At 42.4% G+C, this 23,007-nt stretch overlaps 1 protein-coding gene across 2 annotated transcripts in view; it reads right to left on the bottom strand.

The window, feature by feature from the left end:
• Positions 1 to 23,007, bottom strand: part of LOC148514814 (uncharacterized) — a 77,460-nt gene that overhangs the window by 14,205 nt on the left and 40,248 nt on the right. For both annotated transcript variants that reach the window (XM_088480943.1, XM_088480942.1), the window contains exons 6-7: positions 20,790 to 20,867; positions 143 to 318 (exon numbers count right to left, since the gene is read on the bottom strand). In XM_088480943.1, the coding sequence (XP_088337069.1) occupies positions 143 to 318; positions 20,790 to 20,867 (254 nt within the window). The remainder of the gene's footprint in view (positions 1 to 142; positions 319 to 20,789; positions 20,868 to 23,007) is intronic.

Below are 23,007 nucleotides of genomic sequence, written 5' to 3' on the forward strand. Positions count from 1 at the left end.
ACCACCACTAATTTTAAGACCCACTAGAAAACAAAAATAGATAAAATAATAGATAAGATGTAGTGTGTAATACAATAGGTGTGTACATAATTACATTATATATATATATATATATATATATATAACATTATTTTACACTCACCAGGTCATTATCATCATCAATAAGCGCCAAAGATGCATTATGTGAGACACAGGAGTTCTGGCTGTTGGTCCATGTTGTATCAGGTAGGTCAGGGAAATAGTAACACTTATTGTTGACCAAAATCCAATTAATGTCACATTTACTGTCGCATGGAATGCACTCTGTATGTGGTCTTACTGCAAACAGATAAATATCAAAGTGTTTGTTAATTTAATGTATTTTTGTTTGGAATAATTTCATTTATTGGCTGTATTTTTCCGCTATGCATGGTCACATTAAATAATTAAAGAAGAAACCCACTCTAGCATTGTTCTAAGATTATTATTATTTTTTTTTTATATAATGCGCCACCATATTACACAGTGCTGTACAGAAAATATTTGCCATCAACATCAGTCCCTCACCCATTGTAGCTTAGTCTTAGGGGCTAATTCAGCTTGAGTGCACTGCTGAATGCAGATTCCCGATTATCAGAAATCTGCGCATGAGCAGGACCCATTCTGCGAGTGTGCACAATGGGTACTGCTAACACGCACGCTAGCCCTCCAATGCCTCTGCCTAATGAAGCTGCCTGCATGAAGCTTTGCAATTGTATTTCTTGCTGAATCAGGGCCTTAATTCTCTACCACAGAAATACACACTACGATATATATTTCAAGAAAAGCCGATCAACCTACCAGTTCTGTTTTTTGGAATGTGGGAGAAAAACAGAGTATCCGCATGATTCCCACACAACCACAAACTCCACACAGATAGAGCTCTCAAACTGTTCGTCCCTTCCCCTTAGTATGTAAGCTATTGCAGGCAGGGCCCTCCTCCCTCTTTTTCTTCACCAGCAGACTCCATGTCACCAGTGCTCTGCTCTCATCTCCTGTTCCACCTCAGAGACTCTGATTCTGTCTACTCATCCAGTCATTGGGTACAAGGTCACGGAGTACTGAATTGATTGCTGCTAGTTTCAGTGAGTTACACAATCCATGCCCCAGCTGTCTGTCCTACCCAGTCTGTGGTGTGATTTTAAGGTTTATCGCTGTGTATTTAAGCGTTATTACCCTGTCAATGAGAAATGTTTTCTATGTTTACGATGTATGGCACTGCGAACCCTTTGTAGTACCCTATAAATAAAAAAATAATAATTATATAATAACTTCATAGCAGGGGCGTCTTAAGAGAGGAGGGGGCCCGTGTTCACTCCTTGTGCGGGGACCCCTCCTCTCTGCCCGGTGGCTGCCAGCCGACTGACACGGCTAGCCAGCCACCAGAGCCTTAGTAGACTCCGGGCACTAGTGTGTGCCCGGTGTCTACTGCGCATGCGCAAAATGCCGGAAAATTGGCCATGGGGGCCATTTTCCTGTGTTCTGAGGACCACGGACAGGTGAGTCTAAAATAATATGGGTGCAGTGTGTGCGGTGCGGGGCCCCCCAGGACCCGGGGGCCCATGTGCCCCGCGCACACACTACACCCATTACAGATACGCCCCTGCTTGACAGACTCAGAATTGCTAATAAGGTAAAAAACAATGAGACAATAGGAGGTGTAGGGTGAGAACAGAAATAATACACCCCTTCACATTGTTTACAGTAAATAGCAGAAAGAATGGTGTACTGAGGCACGAGTCACCAGGTGGCTTCGGAGGTGCAGTGACACTATGGGCCCGGTTGCTAGGCTGCGTCCGCCCACTGCTGGCTGATTTTCGCTGCCCACTGCTGGCTGATTTTCGCTATCTGCGCATGCATTGCAGTGGGCGTGCCAGTCATTGCGATCGGACTGCCCGCTAGTTTGACTGACAGAATATGCCGTTTCTGGGTGGTGACAGGGGAAGGACCTTGAAGACGGGGGAGTGGATGAGCGAACGCAGGCGCGTCTGAGCGCCAAAACGCAATTTCTATGGCGTGCATAATTAAAAGGCAGCAACATTGTACACGTCACCTGGTTGTCTTAAGCACTGAAGCACTCGCAGTGCTTGCGGGAGGGTAGGGTCAACCACAAGCACTGCGTATGCCTCCGATGTTATATACACTTCCTGGAGATGACATGTGCTGCGAAGGGAATGGGGGCATCATTAGACTGGCTTGCGATCGCACCCCCTCCGCACGCCAAGACATAGTGGGCGTCCTCATGCCTTGCCGTGCGATCGCATCCTTTGCATATAATAGCAGCAAGGCGGCTGTGGGCGAACGTATCTAGAGAGCGGGTCTGATTCGGGCCCTATGTTCAATTGAGAAGCCCTGGAAAAGCAGATTGAGTACGGTTGCTGCTGTTCATAAAATGCTGTGAGGCAGGAGGCACCTGGAAGTCAGAAGGAGCAATGCTGGCTGGAGAGATACAGGAATACAGAAGCAGAATATCTGACCTCATGTATACTGGGAGACACAAGGAATCCTCTGGGAGTCAAGGCGTCAGGCACACAATAGGTTAAATAAAGATCTGATACTTAAGCAGAATCCAGAGCAGGAGTAAATAATGTGCCATCTGAAAGGAGACCGGTGATGGGCATAGACCGATCATTTCATCGGAGACAACAAGGAAGGAGCCAGTGTGGCCACTTGTGCCTATAGAGGGAGAAGGTGGCCTGCATACTACATGAGCTGATCACTGGACCAGGTAAGTTCTCGGTGCTGTCTGGCGCGTGGCACCATGCTAGCAACTCGGGACACATGATAGAACAGTGGCATCTAATAGACGGGTTAGATGGTTAGAATTATCGCCCCCCAAATATCTCACACTCAACAGCTCATTACTTAACTGTATTAAGTGTCACCCAATACACAGATCCCTGCAACCTGCATATGCTAGTGAGATTGCGAACAGTAAATCTAAATTGTATTAACAAAACCATGAACAAAGGATTTACCACACTCAACACTGGAACCGCTCAACTTGCAAAGTCACCAGGATTATCTTTTTACAACCCATCAGGTGTTCCATCATAAAACAGATGCATTTCACCCATCATGCAGCTTATGAATTGCTTGATTCAGGAGGATGGCAGCCATTGACAAAGAATGGAACGTCCAAAATGTGTCTTCCAGTGATCAACTTCCAGTTTCAGGCTGAGCACTTTTAATATTGAATGTTGTGAATCTTCATATGCGACTTCCCGTTACTCTTCGAGCGAACACCGCTCATGAGAGAAAGACCCATTAGCACTTCTGGACAAGATACACCAGCAGTGAGGGGTATCACCTCCTATGGATACTTGCCGCGGGGAGGTACAGAACTGCACATAAACAGTTGCCAATCTGGCTTTGCAGCCCTAGCCCGACTTGATGGAGTGCTTTGTAAGGCGAGCCCTCTCCCCCTCTTCAATGACGGGGGGGGGGTTATGTAGTCTGCATAGACTGTCGACCAGCAAGACTGAGGTCGCTCACAGCAGGGACACAGCACAGAATACTCACCAAGCTCCAGGTCCAGTCCCCATCCTGCCTGTGGTTACCCATGAGACAGACATCTGAACATAGACATTCACTGGACCTCTAGGACCTGTTGTTTTTGCTGCTGTAAGCATTAGCCTGAACCAGAGATTGACCGGAGGGGATAGAGGGGGGGGGGGACCACCTGAACTCCGCAGTCCTCTTCCCCTGCTCCTCCCGAGAGCTGCTGTCATTGCATTGCCTATACTATTTATACCTTATTTCCGATGGAAGACACCTGGGGGAGATGTACCAAACCTTCTAGAGAGATAAAGGGGATAAATTGCTAATAGCAACCAGTCTGTTTCTAACTGTCATTTCACCAACTTAGCTAGATATGATAGGAGCTGACTGGTTGCTATGGGCAACTTCTCCACTTTATCTCCTTCAAAGATTTGATACATCTCCTCTCAGAACTCTTCTCTTTTCACCTCTACTTTGACATCTGATTTGTGACACAGGGCGGTATTCAATTAGTTTCGCCTGCTGGATTTTCCGCCGACATCACGTGTTTTGGACATTTATGGTGCGCGTCCCCGCTTTTCGCCCTATTCAATTCCATTGAATAGGGCGAATTCCATTGGAATTGAATAGGCCTAAAAACGGGGACGCGCACGATAAATTTTCGCGTCCAAAACACGCAATGTCGGAGGAAAATCCAGCAGGCGAAACTTTATCACAGACGTGAAACTAATTGAATACCGCTCTATGTCACAAATTCAAAAACGGCGAGTGGAAAATGCGGAACAGGCGGAAAGTGCTGTCAGAAATGGGGAAACCAGCCTGAGCCCCCCAAAAAGATGCACTAACATTGGGGATCAATGTAGAGGTGCCTGAATAGCCCTAATAAAGATATTTGGGGTACTTAAGTTGTTTCAATAGCTTCTAATTAGCGTCTTTGCACAAGTGGTGAAGAATAGCATTAAGCAGTATTTTTTGGTGAAAATAAGTAGTCCTGTCAAATTTGGGGTACTTGAAAATGGGTGCTAGCATATTTTAATGTCTCGAATGTGAAGTTTTAAAAAACGTAAAAAACCCATCTGTTGCATGCACCTGCTTTTTTTCGCCCCCAAATTCAAAGTAAATTTTTGGGGTGTTTTTTCCCCAGATTTTTTGACACAGTTGTCCTTTGGGGGGCTGTCCCAAGGGTTCTGAATGGTTTCCCCACCTTTGCACCCCAAAATAATTTTTTTGCACTTCTATTCTCCTACTATTCAGAGGCAAATCTTTTTTGCCTATTACATTGTATTGACTTTACGCGTAGGCGAAAAGCGGCTGGAATTGAATTTGGAAATAAGTTCCGACCATGCAAAAAGCCGTGGTCGGAGATACTTTTTCGTGGAAATGGATTTTCGCTTCTAATTGAATATGGCCCATAATCTCTGATGTGGCTGTCGCATTGCCACACATCCAGCTTTCTCCATATATGCCTGTAATGCTATTCTAAGCGCCCATCTGTGAGACCACAATTGCTGCAGACACAGCAAACATTCAAGGCTAGATTTCCCATTCTGACTGATCAATCAATTAATAATCGTATCATATTAGCTATTGACCATATTGGCTTTCCGTTATTGCAGTTACCATTACCTGCTGATAAGTCATACTCGCAATGCTTGCCCACATGAGACTTGGACTACGCACTCAGGGCCCGACTCAGAACTGGTCGCTAAGCTGCGATCGCACACTATTGCCGATAGTCGCCTGTTTGCGCATGCGTCACAGTGCGCGTGCATGAGCCAGTCACTGCGATCGGGAATCGTTCGCTCGTAGTACACAGACTGAGCGCTACTTTGAGTGACAGAAAGTGGGTGGTAACAGGGGAAGGACCAGGAAAACGTGGGGAGTGGATGAGTGAACGCAGGCGTGTCTGAGCGTCAAAACTGCATTCTTTAGGCGTGCATAGATAGCATTGTAGCGTCATTGTACAAGTCACCTGGTTGTCTTTCAGCCTGCAGTGATCGCAGTGTTTGCGGCGGGGTAGGGTCTACCTAATGGGCTGCGTGCTGCTCCGATGGCTCTCGATGTTACTGATTAATCATACACTTCATGGAGATGACGTGTGCGAAGAAAAAAAATGGGCGTCATTATACCGGCGTGCGATCACTCTGATGTCGCTCACTAAGACATACAGGGCGTCCTTCAGCCTTAACGTGCAATCGCGGAATTTGCATACCCGTCCCCTGACGGCTGCGAAAGTGCGCTGCGTTGCGACTGGGTCTGAATCGGGCCCTCAATACTTGCAATAGTGCACTTCTAGCTGTTCTCTGGCTGCTTGTCACCTGTGACATAATTAGTAAGTCTACATTGCTCTGCTGTCTCATGATTTACAATCACTTCCAGAAGCAAATATTTTATTGCTGAGAACATCAGCAGTACTGCACTTACTATTAGTAACACTGACATCTGGTGTTCATCAGCAGTACTGCACTTACCATTAGCTGCAAAGTAACAGTGACATCTGGTGTTCATCAGCAGCAATTACAGACCCTTGTTTTTGATGCTATACTTTTCACCATCTCTATTAGCTGCATATTGTGTAATACACGGACGCATCCATCAGACGGGTTATCCTCGGTCTGTAAATATTTGGCCATCTGAGCAATGTCTTTAACTATTTTAAAGTCTTCTGTACACGTACCGTTTTAAACCTTGCACATGTTATACTCTATTGACATATGCTCCGATTGCTTTATTTTTAGTGCAATATGTTCTACAATTTTCACTTCATGTTTCTATTTCATTAAATAAATTTGCTTATCGACTTTAACACATCTTTTCTCATATCCCATGTGCTACACATAGTATCCTGCATCTCATAGTAAGTCCCCAGTCTAGATACCGCCTTCCTATTTCTACTACATTTGCCACCCAGGTGACTAAAGCGGTGCTGAATCTGCTGATGCCCTGCATAGAAGACAGATGAGTGCGTATTAGCTGCTCTTGAACCTGCCCGGCTCTGGTATCCAACCTTTCCACCTATCCAGCTGAATCAAATCAGAGGCTAGGCAATTCTGGGGCTCTTGTACCTCCCCTTCCCAATTTCATCTTCTACCTTGGTGCCAGCTTGTAATGATGCCTCTATTCATGCCTCACCACCTAGCCACCACCCTCCTCCAGGGTGGCCTCTTCTGCGTCTCCTCTATCTAGGACCCTAGCACTACCCTAAAGATGGGGGACACTAGATTTGCTCATTATTTGCTCCATGCTGCATTAACTCCCCTTCAGTGGATCAACGGCTCCTGGTTCCCTGTGACTTCTCTTGGAATCTCCTTGCTGGATAGTCTGTCTCTGGTGCAGCCATTCATTCCTATACACTGTTCCTGCAATAATTTAGCATCACCTGTGCAGAAGCCTCATTGCATTGCTTACCAGTGTCTCTCCAGTACTAGTGAATCTTCTAATAAACTCCAGTAATGTTTCCAGTGCTAATACCATTCATCACCATAGTCCACAGTGCTCCTGTGTTTCGGTACAGATAGAAATCGGATAGCAATTCCACTATAGTGCCATAACTAGACTTTTTGGTGCCTTGTGCCAGAGAGAGCATTGGCAACCCCCACCATTTTTTAAATAGGGACATAGTATAATGCACCTGAAAAAGGGCCATGGCCTCATGGGGAAGGGCCAGGGAAGAGTTAGGAGAGGCCAGGAGATGCTGGGGATAAAAGAAGAGGAAGCTTCAAGTGAGAATGATAACAGGAAAATTGAGAGGCCAAACTGTGCCCCCTGCCCTGCGGTGCCCTGTGCCATGGCACTGGTCACACTACCCTAGTTACGGCCCTGACTCATGCAGCTCCTTCTCTATTACCTTCAATTATTGCCTCAGTTCTCAAGTGTTCCTACATCCCTCACCAATCTCACTCGGCAGAAAGCTCGCAGGTCACTGGCTACCAATACCATCAAGTCCATCCCGCCTTGTGACTGCCGTAAAGTCCATCCCGCCTTGTGACTGCCGTAAAGTCCATCCCGCCTTGTGACTGCCGTAAAGTCCATCCCGCCTTGTGACTGCCGTAAAGTCCATCCCGCCTTGTGACTGCCGTAAAGTCCATCCCGCCTTGTGACTGCCGTAAAGTCCATCCCGCCTTGTGACTGCCGTAAAGTCCATCCCGCCTTGTGACTGCCGTAAAGTCCATCCCGCCTTGTGACTGCCGTAAAGTCCATCCCGCCTTGTGACTGAAGATCCAGGGACTCGTTAATTTCTGTGACTAGTAGAGCCAAACCAGGGTAGATGGGGACAAGACTCTGCTAGAAACACTACTGTTGTAATAGCTCAGCAAGGTTCCATCAATAACTCAGTTCTCAGTCTCAGTCACTCAGTAACAGATTGGCTAAAATATCACTAAACAGTATTCTCACATCCACAACAATTCTCGATAGTACTCAAAGGGTTAAATGCTTTTGCAGTATAGCATTCAACAGTTTGCCAGGCCTAGCAATTATTTATCCTATACTCAGAGGCAAATAGTCAAAAACATTCACATTTTAGATTTAATATAAAAAAATTATATAGTGCTTACAAAAAATGAAAGATACAAAACAGCAAAATATTGCAAAATCAGTAAAAAAAAAATGTTAAGTTCAGAATATAAATATACAGTTAATTTATATAAACTAATGTTGGGACTGGCAAAAAAATAGCACAGTTTGCAGCTCCAAATTAGGAAAGGTCTTACATCTGAGCACACTGTTACAAGGTCCTTTAAAGGGAACGGTTACGGGATTCCGGCATCAGATTGTAGGTCAGTATTCTAACCCTCCCCTCTCCCTACCCTAACCCTCCCCAGTGCCTAACCCTAACCTCCCCCCTATTGCCTAAACCTAACCTCCCCCCTATTGCCCAAACCTAACCTTCCTCTAGGGCCTAACCCTTAACCCTCCCCCCCCAACCCTGCTACTTCCCTACGGGATTCCGGCTTTGGAATTCTGACAAGTGTCAGGATGCTGGAGCCGGCATTCTGAGCACCGGAACCCCCGCAGTCCAGATACTGACAGCATCCCATTAAAAAACATTGTAATTCCTCTACGCTATAGATTACACAGAAACCTGTTTTCTTTGTGTGTAGACAGCAGGCCCCTGATGTCATGGAAGGTGTTAGAAGGTTCTCCTATGAGAGGACAAAACTCATGATAGGAGCTCTTTGAAGCTGTACACTTTCCCCACTTGATGACACAATTATTTAATGGTTCCTGAGAGCAAAGCAAAGTTTAATGAAGTTTTGGCAAACGAATAGCCCCTTTGTGTGATGGCACAAACGGTGGCAGAATAAACATAGGTGCCTAATCGGATACGAATCTTAACACGTTCATGGCGCTCTTAATTTGGGCCTTGGCTATCTTTTATCCACATTACTGTAATGTACAGAATTATTTGAACAATTCTCACAGTGGATGGACTAAGATTTTATAGTCTTAATAACGCCAATTTATACAGTGTCATAATTCTGCCTTCCAATAAGTCTTACTGCAAAAATTGTTATAGCCTACAAAGTCAGACTTTGGTGATGTAGCCCCACCAGATTAGATTTGCCTTGAAACACATTGTTTCAAGGCAAATCTAATCTGGTGGGGCTACATCAGCCAAGTCTGACTTTTCTTTTTAACCTTTAAAAAAACAACAATAAAACGATAAAAAACTGGTATATTGGGAAACCCTCTTTCCAACAAAACAAGGCATGCTGGTCTCTAAAACCACTGTGCCAAAGGCGACTGTCTACATTGCCTAGTGGGTAATCCGCCCCAGGCAGTATGTAAACTTCATTTTTTTTAATTATTTTATTTTTTAGTAAAATTAATTGTTAACTATATTTCTACGCAGATAGACAATACACACAGGTGGCACTGCTACTGTATATGTGTAATAAAAAGCATAAAATAAACAATCTATAAATATAAATTTATTTATAATGACATAAACAGATACTCCAGGGAGTGTGGTACACAACATGTATTAGATAAAAAGTTGTTACACACCAGACAAATATAAAATCAGAAACAAATGCAAGTGCACACTAACTATGCTGAACCTAATAATACTGCTAAATTGCATCCGAGAGGTTCTTAACATAATAATGGCCATAATTATGGGCCTGCCCACCATATCCAGGTGACCTCCATCAGGCAGGTCCCAGCACTACTATGGAACAATTACAGGGCACGGACCCCCCAGGCCAACCCAGCAGAACCACCCCCCATGGCATCACACTAGTGTGATATTTAGAGTGAAGGTTAGAGGATAATAAAGAAAGGCCTATGTGTTAAGTCCTACATAAGTAGGAGGTTATAATTAAAAGTGTATAAAGTGCTACATATATATGGATTTTTTAGGTGCAATTCTAATCGATGCACCACATGTCGGTTTGCTTCAAATAACATAAGAAAAGTATACTCCGCAATATCGAAAACTGAATTCTCCATTGATACCCATATAAATTGCAACTCCCAAAATGTTATATACCTATTGATTTGCCCATGTGGGCTTTATTATATAGGATGGAAAATACGCACCCTAAAATCCAGATTTATGGAACACAGAATAAATATTTTAAACAGATTTCTTAAACACAGCGTTTCCAAACATTTTGTGGAGTTACATTCTGGTGACCCAACAGGTTTAAAGCTAAATGGGTTGGAGGTGATACCCAAGACGTGTAGGGGTGGAGATAGTTTTAGAATTTTATGTAGACAAGAGGTTGCATGGATTTTGAGAACGCATTCTCTTAAACTTCACGGTCTAGATTTGGAATTTATATGAAACATTTTCTATATCATCTTTCGGTAATTGGGGTATGATATCAGATATACTTATTTATACTTAGACTGGCTCTTTGGTATAGTTCTATTGTTCTCTATGCATGTTCTTTTTTATATATACGGGTAGGTGTGTACCTATGTGCTCATATACCACATCTACATATATATTCTCTATCATTTATATCTACGCTTATATAATTTTTGGTATACTTCTATTAAATACTTTATTATTCTATCCCGTTTATAGGTCTAATTTGTCTGCCAATATACATTGATTATATTTTATTTGTGCTTTATTGGAAACTCTATGTTTCTTTGGTTTCGAATTCTGATCTGTCTGTATAGCAAGTTACTATCTTATATTTATAGCACATTATTGTGTATTTTACTGGTTAAGAAAAGATCTTTGGATCAGTAGGTGTATGGGTACAAAGGGCATCCTGACTGAAGGGTAATTGAAAACTAATTAAACCGATGTGGAGGAGGTATTTAATCCCTCCCAGGATACAGAAGGGAATCTCCGCTTCTTGAACAAGCTGCCGTGTGCAGAGAAACGCGTTGAAGTCCACGGATTCCCCCTGCACCCCAGACGCTCTATGCGATTGCAATTTTGGCTGACCCTTACTGCATCAGCAAAACCTGATTTACAGCAGCTCTCAGATCATCTCAGCTCTGCTGACTGCCTAACAAAGTTGCACCTACGTTTAACAAAGGCATCTGGAGGTGACTACGCCGCATACAGGAATCATGACGGGGGCCGAAAGCAGACGTCTGCATCATTGGTCCCGGTGAGCTACTGCTGCAGGACACTGTCCGTATAAGTTATATCTAAAGTTCCCTGACTGTAACTATTTACATCTACACTACTACACAGCAAATTATCACCTGGGACACTATATATCATTTAGAGACTGACGAGACAAATGTAGCGTCTCCACGTTTTACATATATTTCCTTCCAACTGTTTAACCGTGTAGAGGCTTATGAGAAACATTTAGAGTCTCTACGTTCTATATGATTCAGCATTGACACTTATTCGAGAGCTGCAGTTATTATTGGTGTATCAGATGATACGATTTGGCTACACTAATATATTTCAAGAGACTGAAACATTACAGTCAATATCATTGTATCTTTAAAGATTGACCATTCTCTTTGGTGTAACACCTTAGTGATTTTATATTTAGGTCTGGTGTGTAACAATTTTTTATCATGTAATTCATGATGTGTACCACACTCCTGGGAGTATTTACTCTGTTTATAGCACTATATGTATAGTTATAGATTGTTTATTTTATGCTTTTTATTACACATATAGCAGCACCACCTGTGTGTTTGGTCTAACTGCGTTGACTTTATTGAGAATTGGCACCCCTCTTTTCAGGCAGGCAGATGCTTTATTTATATGTGTGTTTAAATACCACTCACCTAGCGCCAGGATTATATTCTTTCCTTCTTTAACTATATTACTACACTGGTTTTGATCTAGAAAGTTACAAGAATTTTATCTTTCTACAGAAGCAGCGGCAAACCTTAATGATGTCACCTATTTTGGACTATAATAAATAAAAGAATTGACATTGGCATTCATAATACGAGTCCATCTTACCTGGCATGGGACCCAAAAGTCAATTACTTAAAGCTGCTTCATCAAATATATCTGGTTTGTACATTTTACGGCATTGGATCACAGAGCTCATGAAAGCAAAAAAAGATGAAAAAGGGGTAGTATGAAGGTGCACTGGTCGAGTAATTGGTAATAAATTCCTAAAAATTTACTTTTATTAATTATATTAAAATGTTATATAATCCCTCAGAAGATTCGTGGACGGCGAAGTATTAAAAATAAAGATTAAAGAAAGAATTAAGAATTAAAATGATATGCCAAGGGTCGTGTCACTTGTTTGGGCAGATTCTCCTGTCTACAAGTCAATATTTATGTCTGCAGACAGAGTTTATGCGTTTGTGTTGTTCTGAATGTGAGGTCTCTTTTAAATATACATGTGGCTCAAAACAATATTAAATATTGTACTGTCCAAAGTCCTTGTTGACTTATTTATTTATATCTCATTGACAACAAACAGGAGAGGGAGGAAGAAATTTAAGAACGCGGAATACTGGAGGAAGATGGGAGAAACCCAAAATATACAGGAAAAGATATTAATGGAGGAACAAATGGAGTTACAGATCCACAAAAAAGAATTTTAAGTAAAGGCTTATTTTATTCCCCAACGCAAACCATGAATAGATTTGAATGGGAGAAAGATATACATCTTTTTGCGAGGAAATTGTTTCTCAAAAAGTTCTTTTTAAATAAAGAAGATTTTCCTGGAAACCACAGTAGTAACTCTCAAAATACTGAATTACATACTAGTGAAGAACTATTCCATACTCCATATAATTTTGATACCACCGAAGAAATAGATGCCTTGGAGACCTTAATTGAACTACAGAATAGTAATGATACACCTGGCTCCCAGATAAGACCTTGTGATAAACCGTTCTTAAAGAAGAAATCAATGTTTTTTCCTGATATTAATAGTAATCCACATATCAGAATATTTATGGATTTAGTGTCGCAAGATCTAGATCAGCTAGTTATGAAAAAAGATAGGATGAAACGCAACATCAGTAAAGAAGAACAAAATGCTCTCAATGATATACAGAAATGGCCAGATGTCCTGGTAAAATCATCCGACAAGGGTGGAAATATAGTCCTGTGGCCCAGAGAAATGTACGTTAAGGAGGCAGAAAATCAACTTTTGAATTCTCATTGTTACAAAAAGTTAACATGTAATCCTACAATTGATTTTCTGAAACAATATAACAACTTGAGTAATAGTGTGTTGTGGTCTTTTGTGTTCGATGTTGTTTGTGGTGATGGGGTGTAGGGAGGGAAGGGGGTCTAATGGACTGGAGGTGGTGGGGGAGGAAATGAAGACAGAGGCAGAAATGGGGGCCAAAGGGTTTAATGGAAAAAAAACAGTACTAATCCTGTTTGGTCCCAGGCACCCAGGTGGGGTGAGCGATCCACTTGGGGGTGTGTGTGGGTGGAGACTGGGGAGGTGAGTGGACCCTTTTAGGGGGCTCCTTTCCGTGCAGTTCAATAGACCGGCACGTTACCCCTGCTGGACCTTTGGTCAACAGTCTTAGGATGTCTCGGGGGGAAGGGAGTGGTGGGTTGGCAGCGGGTCTGGCGGTTGTGGATGTACACCCTGGCGGCATCCCGCGCAGGGGTATAAGTCTCGGAGTCACTTACCTACCGGTAGGATTTGTTGGTGAAAAAGGCTTGGGCTGCTGGTAGCTGGTGTTAGTTTCCTTTTGCAGATGCGGTGTTGGATGGCTGTTGCGATGTCAGCGGTTGGAGGAAGCTCTGTGTGTGGTAGTGGCTTGCTGGTGCACTGTGGGGCTTGGTGCACCGCGTTGCTGGCGTTCTGTTCCCACTGCCTGGTGGGTGCCTGCTGGTGTGGATCGCTTAGGGATTGCTGCTGGACGAACAGCTGTGAGTGGAGCTGGTGTTGGTTGCTCCCAGGGGGCGGTGCGTGGTCGCCTGGGTCTAGCAGGTGGAGTGGTGATCAAGAGGGGTGCGAAGGGCTTTGCTAGGTGCGATGCCCAGCGTGGCCCTGCGGGTGGTGGGTAGAGAGGGTTCTGGAAGCAGCAAGGCTCGACCGAGTTCTCCGCAGGAATGAAGATCTCTGGTGTAAGCTGGCTGTGGTGTCAGAATGTAGGGGGTCTCCAACGCGTTTCGGCAGGGGCTCTGCTCTTCAAGGAGGTAAGAAGTGTGGCTATGCATGTGTTAGGTTTAAATGTGGAACTTCCGGGTTCTGTGTTTGTCAGGTGGTGGAGATGACCAATCAGGGCTAAGAGTGGGTGTGGCCCATGTATCTGATAGGTCGTGGGTGATTGTGCGAGGCTAAGCCTGTGGTTGGGTGATAACGTCACGTGGTTTGGGCAGCCAATGGTTTACTGTGCAGCTGTGGTTGTGTTAGCTGGAGCTCGTGTCTGGGTGCATATGTGGCTGCTATGGGGATTGTGACCGGCTGTGAATGGTCAGCGGCGGTCATGTGGTGTCGGCAGCCAATCGTGTGCTCTGCTGGTGTAGGTGTGTATGCTGGGGCTGGTGTGCTTTAATGCATTATGCAGCTGCTATGGGGATCGAGACCGGGTGCGGTTGGTTGGAGGTGGTCACGTGGTTCTGGCAGCCAATCTTGTGCTGTGTAGGGTTTCCGTATGTTTACATGGGTTAAGGTGACAGCTGGCTCTGGCGTGCGTTGGGCGGAGGAGGTATGCGGAGTGTTTTGTGCTGTGTGGAGGATTTAATGAGCGGGCAGGGGCATGTGGCGAGTAGGGTGGGGGTCAAGGGCACCGGGGTGTGTAAGGCAATTATTGTGGAGGTGGGGATGTGAAACAGCATTGTCGTGGTAGTTTAGTCCCGTGGTGCAGGCGGCCAAACGTGTGTGTGTGTGTGGGGGGGGTGATTATGAGGGTGATGGTTGGTGGCTCGGGTGACCGCAGGGGTCCGGGGAGGTGTGGATGGGCATCTCTCCGGGGATGGTGGCTAGGTGATCGGGCAGGGGGAGATGGAATAAGACTGGTGCGTGTGGCATATGTCAAGCTGGCAGTGCTGTAGTGGACATTCCTGTTATGTGTATAATGGTGTCTAGATGATGGCCGCGTGTGGTGTGAGGGTGGGAGTAGTGGTTAGTATCGCTAACCTGTATGATGTGTGGAATGCCAGGGTTGTGTAAGTATATATGTGGTGTGGTCAAGTGGTTAAATCGACTGACACGGGGAAGTGTGTGTCAACGTGTGGCGAGGAGGAGTAAGGTTGGTGTGTTGACTAATAGGTTCTTAGTGTGTGGAATGTGTTTGGTGCAGTAGTGTGTAAATGGTCTTGTTGTGGAGAGGGGGGGGGGGAGGGGTGCCGTCTTGGGGTGGTGTGGTCACTATAGAGGCAGGAATGTGTGTGGGGGCTGGGATAAAATGTAGCATGAGGGGGGGTAGGGGGCAGGTGTGTGTTCATGTTACGGATCGGTGATGTGTGTCAGACAGGAGCCATAGCAACATAGAGAAGCGGGGGGCGGGGTGTGTCTTAAATGTGTGTGGCAGTGGGGTGTAATGGGTGCTTAATGTGCTGGGCGATGAGGTGAGGGGGACGGGGGTGGCTCGGATGAGGTCGTGACTAGGTGTATAAGTGTGAGGGCCGCTGTCTGTTGTGTCGGGGGAGTCCGTTTGTGATGTGCACCAGCAAGCCACTACCACACACAGAGCTTCCTCCAACCGATGACACCGCAACAGCCATCCAACATCGCATCTGCAAAAGGAAACTAACACCAGCTACCAGCAGCCCAAGCCTTTTTCACCAACAAATCCTACCAGTAGGTAAGTGACTCCGAGACTTATACCCCTGCGCGGGACGCCGCCAGGGTGTACATCCACAACCGCCAGACCTGCTGCCAACCCACCACTCCCCTCCCCCCGAGACATCCTAAGACTGTTGACCAAAGGTCCAGCAGGGGTAACGTGCCGGTCTATTGAACTGCACGGAAAGGAGCCCCCTAAAAGGGTCCACTCACCTCCCAGTCTCCACCCACACACACCCCCAAGTGGATCTCTCACCCCACCTGGGTGCCTGGGACCAAACAGGATTAGTACTGTTTTTTTCCATTAAACCCTTTGGCCCCCATTTCTGCCTCTGTCTTCATTTCCTCCCCCACCACCTCCAGTCCATTAGACCCCCTTCCCTCCCTACACCCCATCACTCCACAAACAACATCGAACACAAAAGACCACAACACACTATTACTCCAGCATTACACCCATAGGGCGAGCGCACCCTCCGCACCCTCTACCCCATTATATCGTTACACAGGACCCAGTACTCCTGCTTTTAGGAAGGTGCAGCACCCAGACACAAACAATACATCTCACATCCCATCTGCCCATACAGCAGAGCGCAGTTCTAACCCATCATTTGCAATATAACAACTTGATTCAACAAGCAAGAGATGGAGGTATAATAGACAAAACTCAGTTTGAATACCTAGAGACAAAGGACCCCAAAGTGGCAACCTTTTATATGCTACCGAAAGTCCACAAGGACAAATTGAAACCATCCGGTAGACCTATTGTCTCTGGTATCAATAATCTAACTGAGAAGGCAAGTTATTTTATTGATCAACATTTAAGATAATATGTTGTAAGCCTACCATCATATGTCAGATACCATGGACATTTTGATGAAAATAGAAGATCTGAGTATCTCACCAGGGACATGGTTGGTCACATGTGATGTGGAGTCCCTGTATACGAGCATTCAGCATAACAGAGGATTACATGAGATTGAATATTTTCTCAACATGGACATCCATTCTGATTTTAATATCTTCTTGCTTCAACTCCATGAGTTTATATTAACAAGGAATTTTTTCACCTTCAACGGAGGTTTCTATCTGCAGCAGAGGGGAACTGCAATGGGGACAGCTTGCACACCAACCTATGCAAATTTATACATGGGTTGGTGGGAAAAAGAGCATGTCTTCACAGAAGAGAATGAACATCACACCCAGCAAGTCCTCCTCTGGCTGCTATATATAGATGACCTCTTAATATGGGACGGAGAAAAAGACAAACTTGAGGAATTTATAACTATTCTCAACTCCAATACCCTTAATTTGAGACTTATCACAGAGATGACCCAAAAGGCTGTGAGTTTTCTAGATTTATTAATCTCAGTTAAAGAAGATGGTCATCTAACCTCTGATATGTATAGAAAACAGACAGCGACTAACAGTATCTTGCATGCAACTAGCTCCCATCCAAAATCGGTAATATCTGGAGTACCTAAAGGAGAATTTTTAAGAACTGGCAGGAATTGTGCGGAGGAAGAAACCTTCGAAATAAGGGCTAAAGAACTAGACCAGAGATTAACAGCAAGAGGATATAGCAAAAGATCTACGCGGAAAGCATTCCATCTGGCCACACAAAAAGAGAAGAGGCATTAATTCATCCTAAACTTAAACAAACAGCAAGGAACAAAGTACAACAACCATTAAGATTCATTGGTACCTTCTGTCTAGAGAACCAAAATATCAGAGAAATTATCCAACGTCATTGGCATGTCTTAAGAGCAGACCCAGACCTAGCTACCATCATTGGAGATAGGGTTCAAATGTGCTGGAGAAGATCTAGAAATGTAAAAGACTCTCTGGTACACAGCCACTATACAACAGAGTCCACTAATAGACTAACACCTAAAGGATTTTTTAGCTGTGGACACTGTAAAGCATGCCAACATATGATCAACACTAAACAATTCTCAGACAGATATAATCATACTTGGCAAATTCAGGAGTTCTTGAACTGTAACTCAGGAAATGTCATATATTGTTTAATGTGTCCTTGTAATACGCGGGCATGACCAACAGATCTTTTAAACAAAGACTGCTGGAGCATGTAGGTAATATTCGTAATGCAGAAGCTGATCAAAAGAAATTTAAGACACCAACGACAGTAGCCAGACATTTTCTACTCCATCACCAAAGTAATACACATTTACTTAAAGCATTTGCAATGGAAAGAATTAAAATAGATAGTAGGGGAGGAGAAATTACTAAACAACTTCTCAGAAGAGAAGCATGTCTTATATTCCTGATGGGAAGTGTTCATCCCGGGGGTCTGAATGAAAAGAATAAATTATTCTGCTTTTTTAGGAATCAACCATACTCCAGGGATTGATATATATCCCACAATGAACTGAAATTTATATCCTGGGCAGCAACTAGACCAGTGTTGGCTAACCTTGACACTACAGCTGTTATGGAACTACATAACCCAGCATGCACTGCTACAGTTTTGCTATTAGGGCATGCTAAAACTGTGGCAGGGCATGCTGGGATATATAGTTCCACAACAGCTGGAGTGTCAAGGTTAGCCAACACTGAACTAGACTATTCCCTATTTATTTAAAAACCAATCTTAAATCACACAATTTTAATTTAGTTTATTCATAATTTCACACCCTGTATGATCACATTTAGGATTTAACATGAGAGTCTTATGATTTAATTTTTGTTTATTCTCTCGCTTACATTTATTCTTCACTTATTTATTTATTTTTCACTTTTATTTTATTTTATTTCATTTTATTTTTCACCTTTTTGTTTTCTTTCAATATCACATATTACACATATATGAATAGATAGGTATTTAATATTTATTATATTATTAATTTATTCCACATTCACCAATTTCACATTTTAGAATATATACATATTTTTCTTGTTTTAATATAGATTTATAGACCCATGTACAAATATACATGTATATACACCAAACTATTATACAGGATATTGTTAAAGACTTCTCCCTACATCTTTCATTTAATCTAGTAGTAAAATAACATTATGATCATACTGTAAGCTATAGGATCGACTTTTCAGTGATCCATTGCTCATGCCTGGTATCTGTAATCTGTAATCGACAAAGATTCCTATTTCTCAGATGCCTGATCCTACGGAGCTTTGATTGGAAGACACAGGAAAGGTAAGGGTATTTAAATCCCCTAATCACGCCCATCGGGTGGCTTCCTTGATAAAGCCGCAGGCGAAATGCGCATCGGGTCTATGCCAAGGGCCCCGTTCACTATATGCAATGATATCATGCCGATTATGGTTTAAATAATTTATGCATGTTGGGCAGCAAACTCCGAGGCTCAAATGTTATATTGTCTCATGTTTTATGTCTAAAACACAATGATAAGCACCAATATGATCTGTGGCATCCATGTAATGTGCCGTGGCAGTGCACGTGTTTGTCTGATGTCAATGAATGTGATTAGAATAAATTAATGAATGCTGAGAAATCCTCTTAAAAAGCTGTGGCATACAGGAACATTTATATAATATGCTCTGGGAAAATATATGTATATTATCTAGAGTTAATAAACATGACTGTCCTATGAAGTAAACAGTGGGGAACCAGTGATGTATAAATATAACTAAGCAGTTTAACAGCACTGAATTAATCACTGTGCCATTCTGTTGTCAATTAATGTGATTATAATTAACTGACTGAAATTCTCCTAAATAACTGAGGCATCTAGGAGCTTTGTTGTAATATGCTCTGGAGAAATACATACTATATATTGTTTAAAAGCTAATAAATATGATTAGTGCACAATTTGAATTAATGAGTGGTGAATTTGTGATTAATAAACATATTCAAGCGGTCTATTAAACACCCAATTAATTACTGTGCCAGCATAGGCTCTAGCAGTCTTTGTTTTAAAAGCTAATAAACGTGATTAACGCATTATTTCAAAGAGTGGTGAACCAGTGATTCAAGCAGTTTAATAAACATCTAATTAATTACTATACTAATAAAGGCACATGTTAGATATTAAATAATCGATATTGGTCCATACTTCCTGAGTGAGAAGATGATGCTTGACACCATTTGTGTCAACCTATATCCCCTGGTTATATAATAACAGGCATAGAATGATACTGTAGTACCATATTTATGTGTACTGATGTAATGTACTCTGATTAATTACGTATTAATATACCTAAACAGTCTTATAGCACTAAAACAATTATTGTGCAAATAAAGGTATATGTCATATAAGGAATAATTTATATCTGATCATATTCCTTGATGGGAAGGTGACGCTTGTTACAACTTGTGTCAGCCTATTTTTTCTGTTTAATTAATAGCAGGTAACAGACAATAATAATAGATCAGATATATTGCATATAACACCCAGAGTACAGTGGAGATAGACTGATACATTAGTTGCCAATATTGCAGAATCAGATTGCAACATTTTTGGATACATCTAGATAGGAGCTAAGTTGCTGTTATCTATCAAGGAGAGATGTGTTAGTAACTGCATATGACATTCACTGATAGCATAGAGTTATCACTGTGTTTGTTGTCAATGAGATATACATAAATAAGTTAACAAGGAATTTGGACAGTACAATATTTAATATTGTTTTGAGCCACATGTATATTTAAGAGAGACCTCAACACAGAACAACACAAACGCATAAACTCTGTCTGCAGACATAAATATTGACTTGTAGACAGGAGAATCTGCCCAAACAAGTGACACGACCCTTGGCATATCATTTTAATTCTTAATTCTTTCTTTAATCTTTATTTTTAATACTTCGCCGTCCACGAATCTTCTGAGGGATTATGTAACATTTTAATATAATTAATAAAAGTAAATTTTTAGGAATTTATTACCAATTACTCGACCAGTGCACCTTCATACTACCCCTTTTTCATCTTTTTTTGCATCCATAATCAATGGTAGTAGGTAGCACACCTCCTTGATACATGAAGTATTAAGATAGAATATCTATCCATTTTGTATTTTCAAGGTGGTTATCGAGTGGAGTCTGTGCAGTGTTATAAAAATCTTTTTCACTATCACAGAGGTCATGTAATATTTGCAAGATATTTATGCTTACCTATCCAGAGAATCATCATGATAAAAAAACTTAAAGCAGCCACAAAGCTAAATCCGATAAGAAGTTTTTCCCATAATGCTAAAAAGGGTTGGATACAAAAGACAAAAAAGGTGAAATCTGATTAATACATGGAGAAAAACACGAATAAAAAAAAACTAAATGATATAGATATGTATAAATAATAAGAGTTAGTAACACTTTAAGGAACTCTGTGTTCTGGAACTCAAAATTATTATGAAATCAGTTTACCAGAAGAGAATGTCTGTGTGCGAATACAGGTGTCACCAGTCCCACAGGGAGGGGGGGGGGGGGGGGGAACAGTCATTTCTGATTGCCTGTCAGATCATATTTAATAGTGATCATCTGTGTGGTCCCTAATGGTACTATTAAAGATTGCCTCTTTTTGGTAAAAATTATAATTTCCTTCCTTGGTTATGATAGTCTTGTTGTTATTAAGAACAGCATTGAATGAATATATTAACTAAAATGTAATATCCCTGATTAGACGAGAGTAGTGGACTATAAAAGTATAAAAGTCTAATGCCAGTGTGGAGAATGTATCTATATTTTTGACAGTGAGTCTCTAACTATTTGCCGGGCGCCTGAACTATTCCAGTACCCAGCTTGTGTAGAGTTGGATGGAAATTGTGTCTAAATCACGAAAGCAAAATGCGCCTCCATAAAACATATCCACGCAGCTTAGCAAATGTAACACATGCGTCTGCTTTACTCCTGAGAAAAAATAGCAGTTGTATCATAAATAAATGCTAAAGTTACGTTACACAATATAGTGCCTCTATATATGGACAGTGTTACGATTAATTCATAAAAGATGCATTTGCCATGTAAAAGGCCATTAGATCAGAAGCAAATACAAAATGAATATAATAATAACGTTCAAATAAATGCAAACATCTGTTGTATTCCATGCTTAAAGATTTGAATGGGAATTTTTTTTTGCAGCAGAACGATTGCAAATATCAATGTAATAATGTAATAATGCAATGTTGCAAACAGATTGCAGCAGCTACATTACTAATAGCATTAGTGGGGGGATTCATACACACTCAGTCATTGCCAGTTTGTATTTTGCACCAGGGGAGAAGCCATAAATGGTCCATCATCTGACAGGCTCATGCACCTTTTTGCGGTCAACATGGGACACATTTGTTGAACATGCACTTACTATATTTTTAACATGCTTAGAGCTCGCTCTGACCCCTCGGCCCCTTATCTAAGCTCAATGAGGTATTAGCGCAAAATGAATCTCAGAAGGAATAGGGAAAGATGCATAAGTTTTACGTGCATGCGCAATCAGACAATAAAACTAATTGTACTTCTGTTCTGTCGGCCACATAGTATGCGTGTACAGTATGTTTGACAAAAAAACAGTAAAGCTGCATACACACGTAAAGATTTTCTGTCCAACCATCCAACTAGTTGATTGGTTGGAATGAAAATCTGGTAAGGAATGAAAGCAAATGACAATCAGCAATTTGCTCCCAAACGCCGGAAAATGGACAAAAACTGTTGTTTGAACAATTGTTTAGATCAAACTTGTAACAAACTTGTCTGACCGACCATTTTCATCTGTTTTCTGGCATTTAGGAGCAAATTGCTGATCATCAGTTACTCCCATACGTTACCAGATTTTCATTCCAACCAATCAACTAGTTGGATGGTTGGACAGAAAATCTTTACGTGTGTATGCAGCTTAACTGTGAAAAATATATTTTTATGTATTCAACCCGTTACGGAGTGATAAACACAAAATCAGGTTCATTCAGATTTATCCAGGGTTAAATCTCATTGATTGTGTTCACATTTATCTCAGGTCAGGACTTTAAAATGCAACACTTGTATATCTGTGTGTGACTGAGAATGTATATGGCACTCAGCGTGGAAAAAAGCTGCGGTCACTGCATCGTACACTTTGCATACAGATTTAAAGACTCAGGCCCTCATTCAGAGCCGTACGCTCTGAGCAGAGCGCACGCTCTGAATGAGGGCCGCCCTCCTAAAAAATGGAGCGTCCTCCTGGACGCTCGTATAGCTGTGGGTCACCACCCACAGCCTATACGAGCGTGCAGTTTGATGGCCGCGATGGTCTTGACCATCGCGACTGCGAGCCGGAGCCTGCGGTTGAGGTTTTCAACCGCAAGCTCCGGAGTGATTTTGGCTCTATCAGAGCCAAAATCACTCCCACTGACATCACTAG

This window comes from Taudactylus pleione, unplaced genomic scaffold, assembly GCF_031769625.1.
Source record: "Taudactylus pleione unplaced genomic scaffold, aTauple2 ptg000258l, whole genome shotgun sequence".
Taxonomy (NCBI): domain Eukaryota; kingdom Metazoa; phylum Chordata; class Amphibia; order Anura; family Myobatrachidae; genus Taudactylus; species Taudactylus pleione.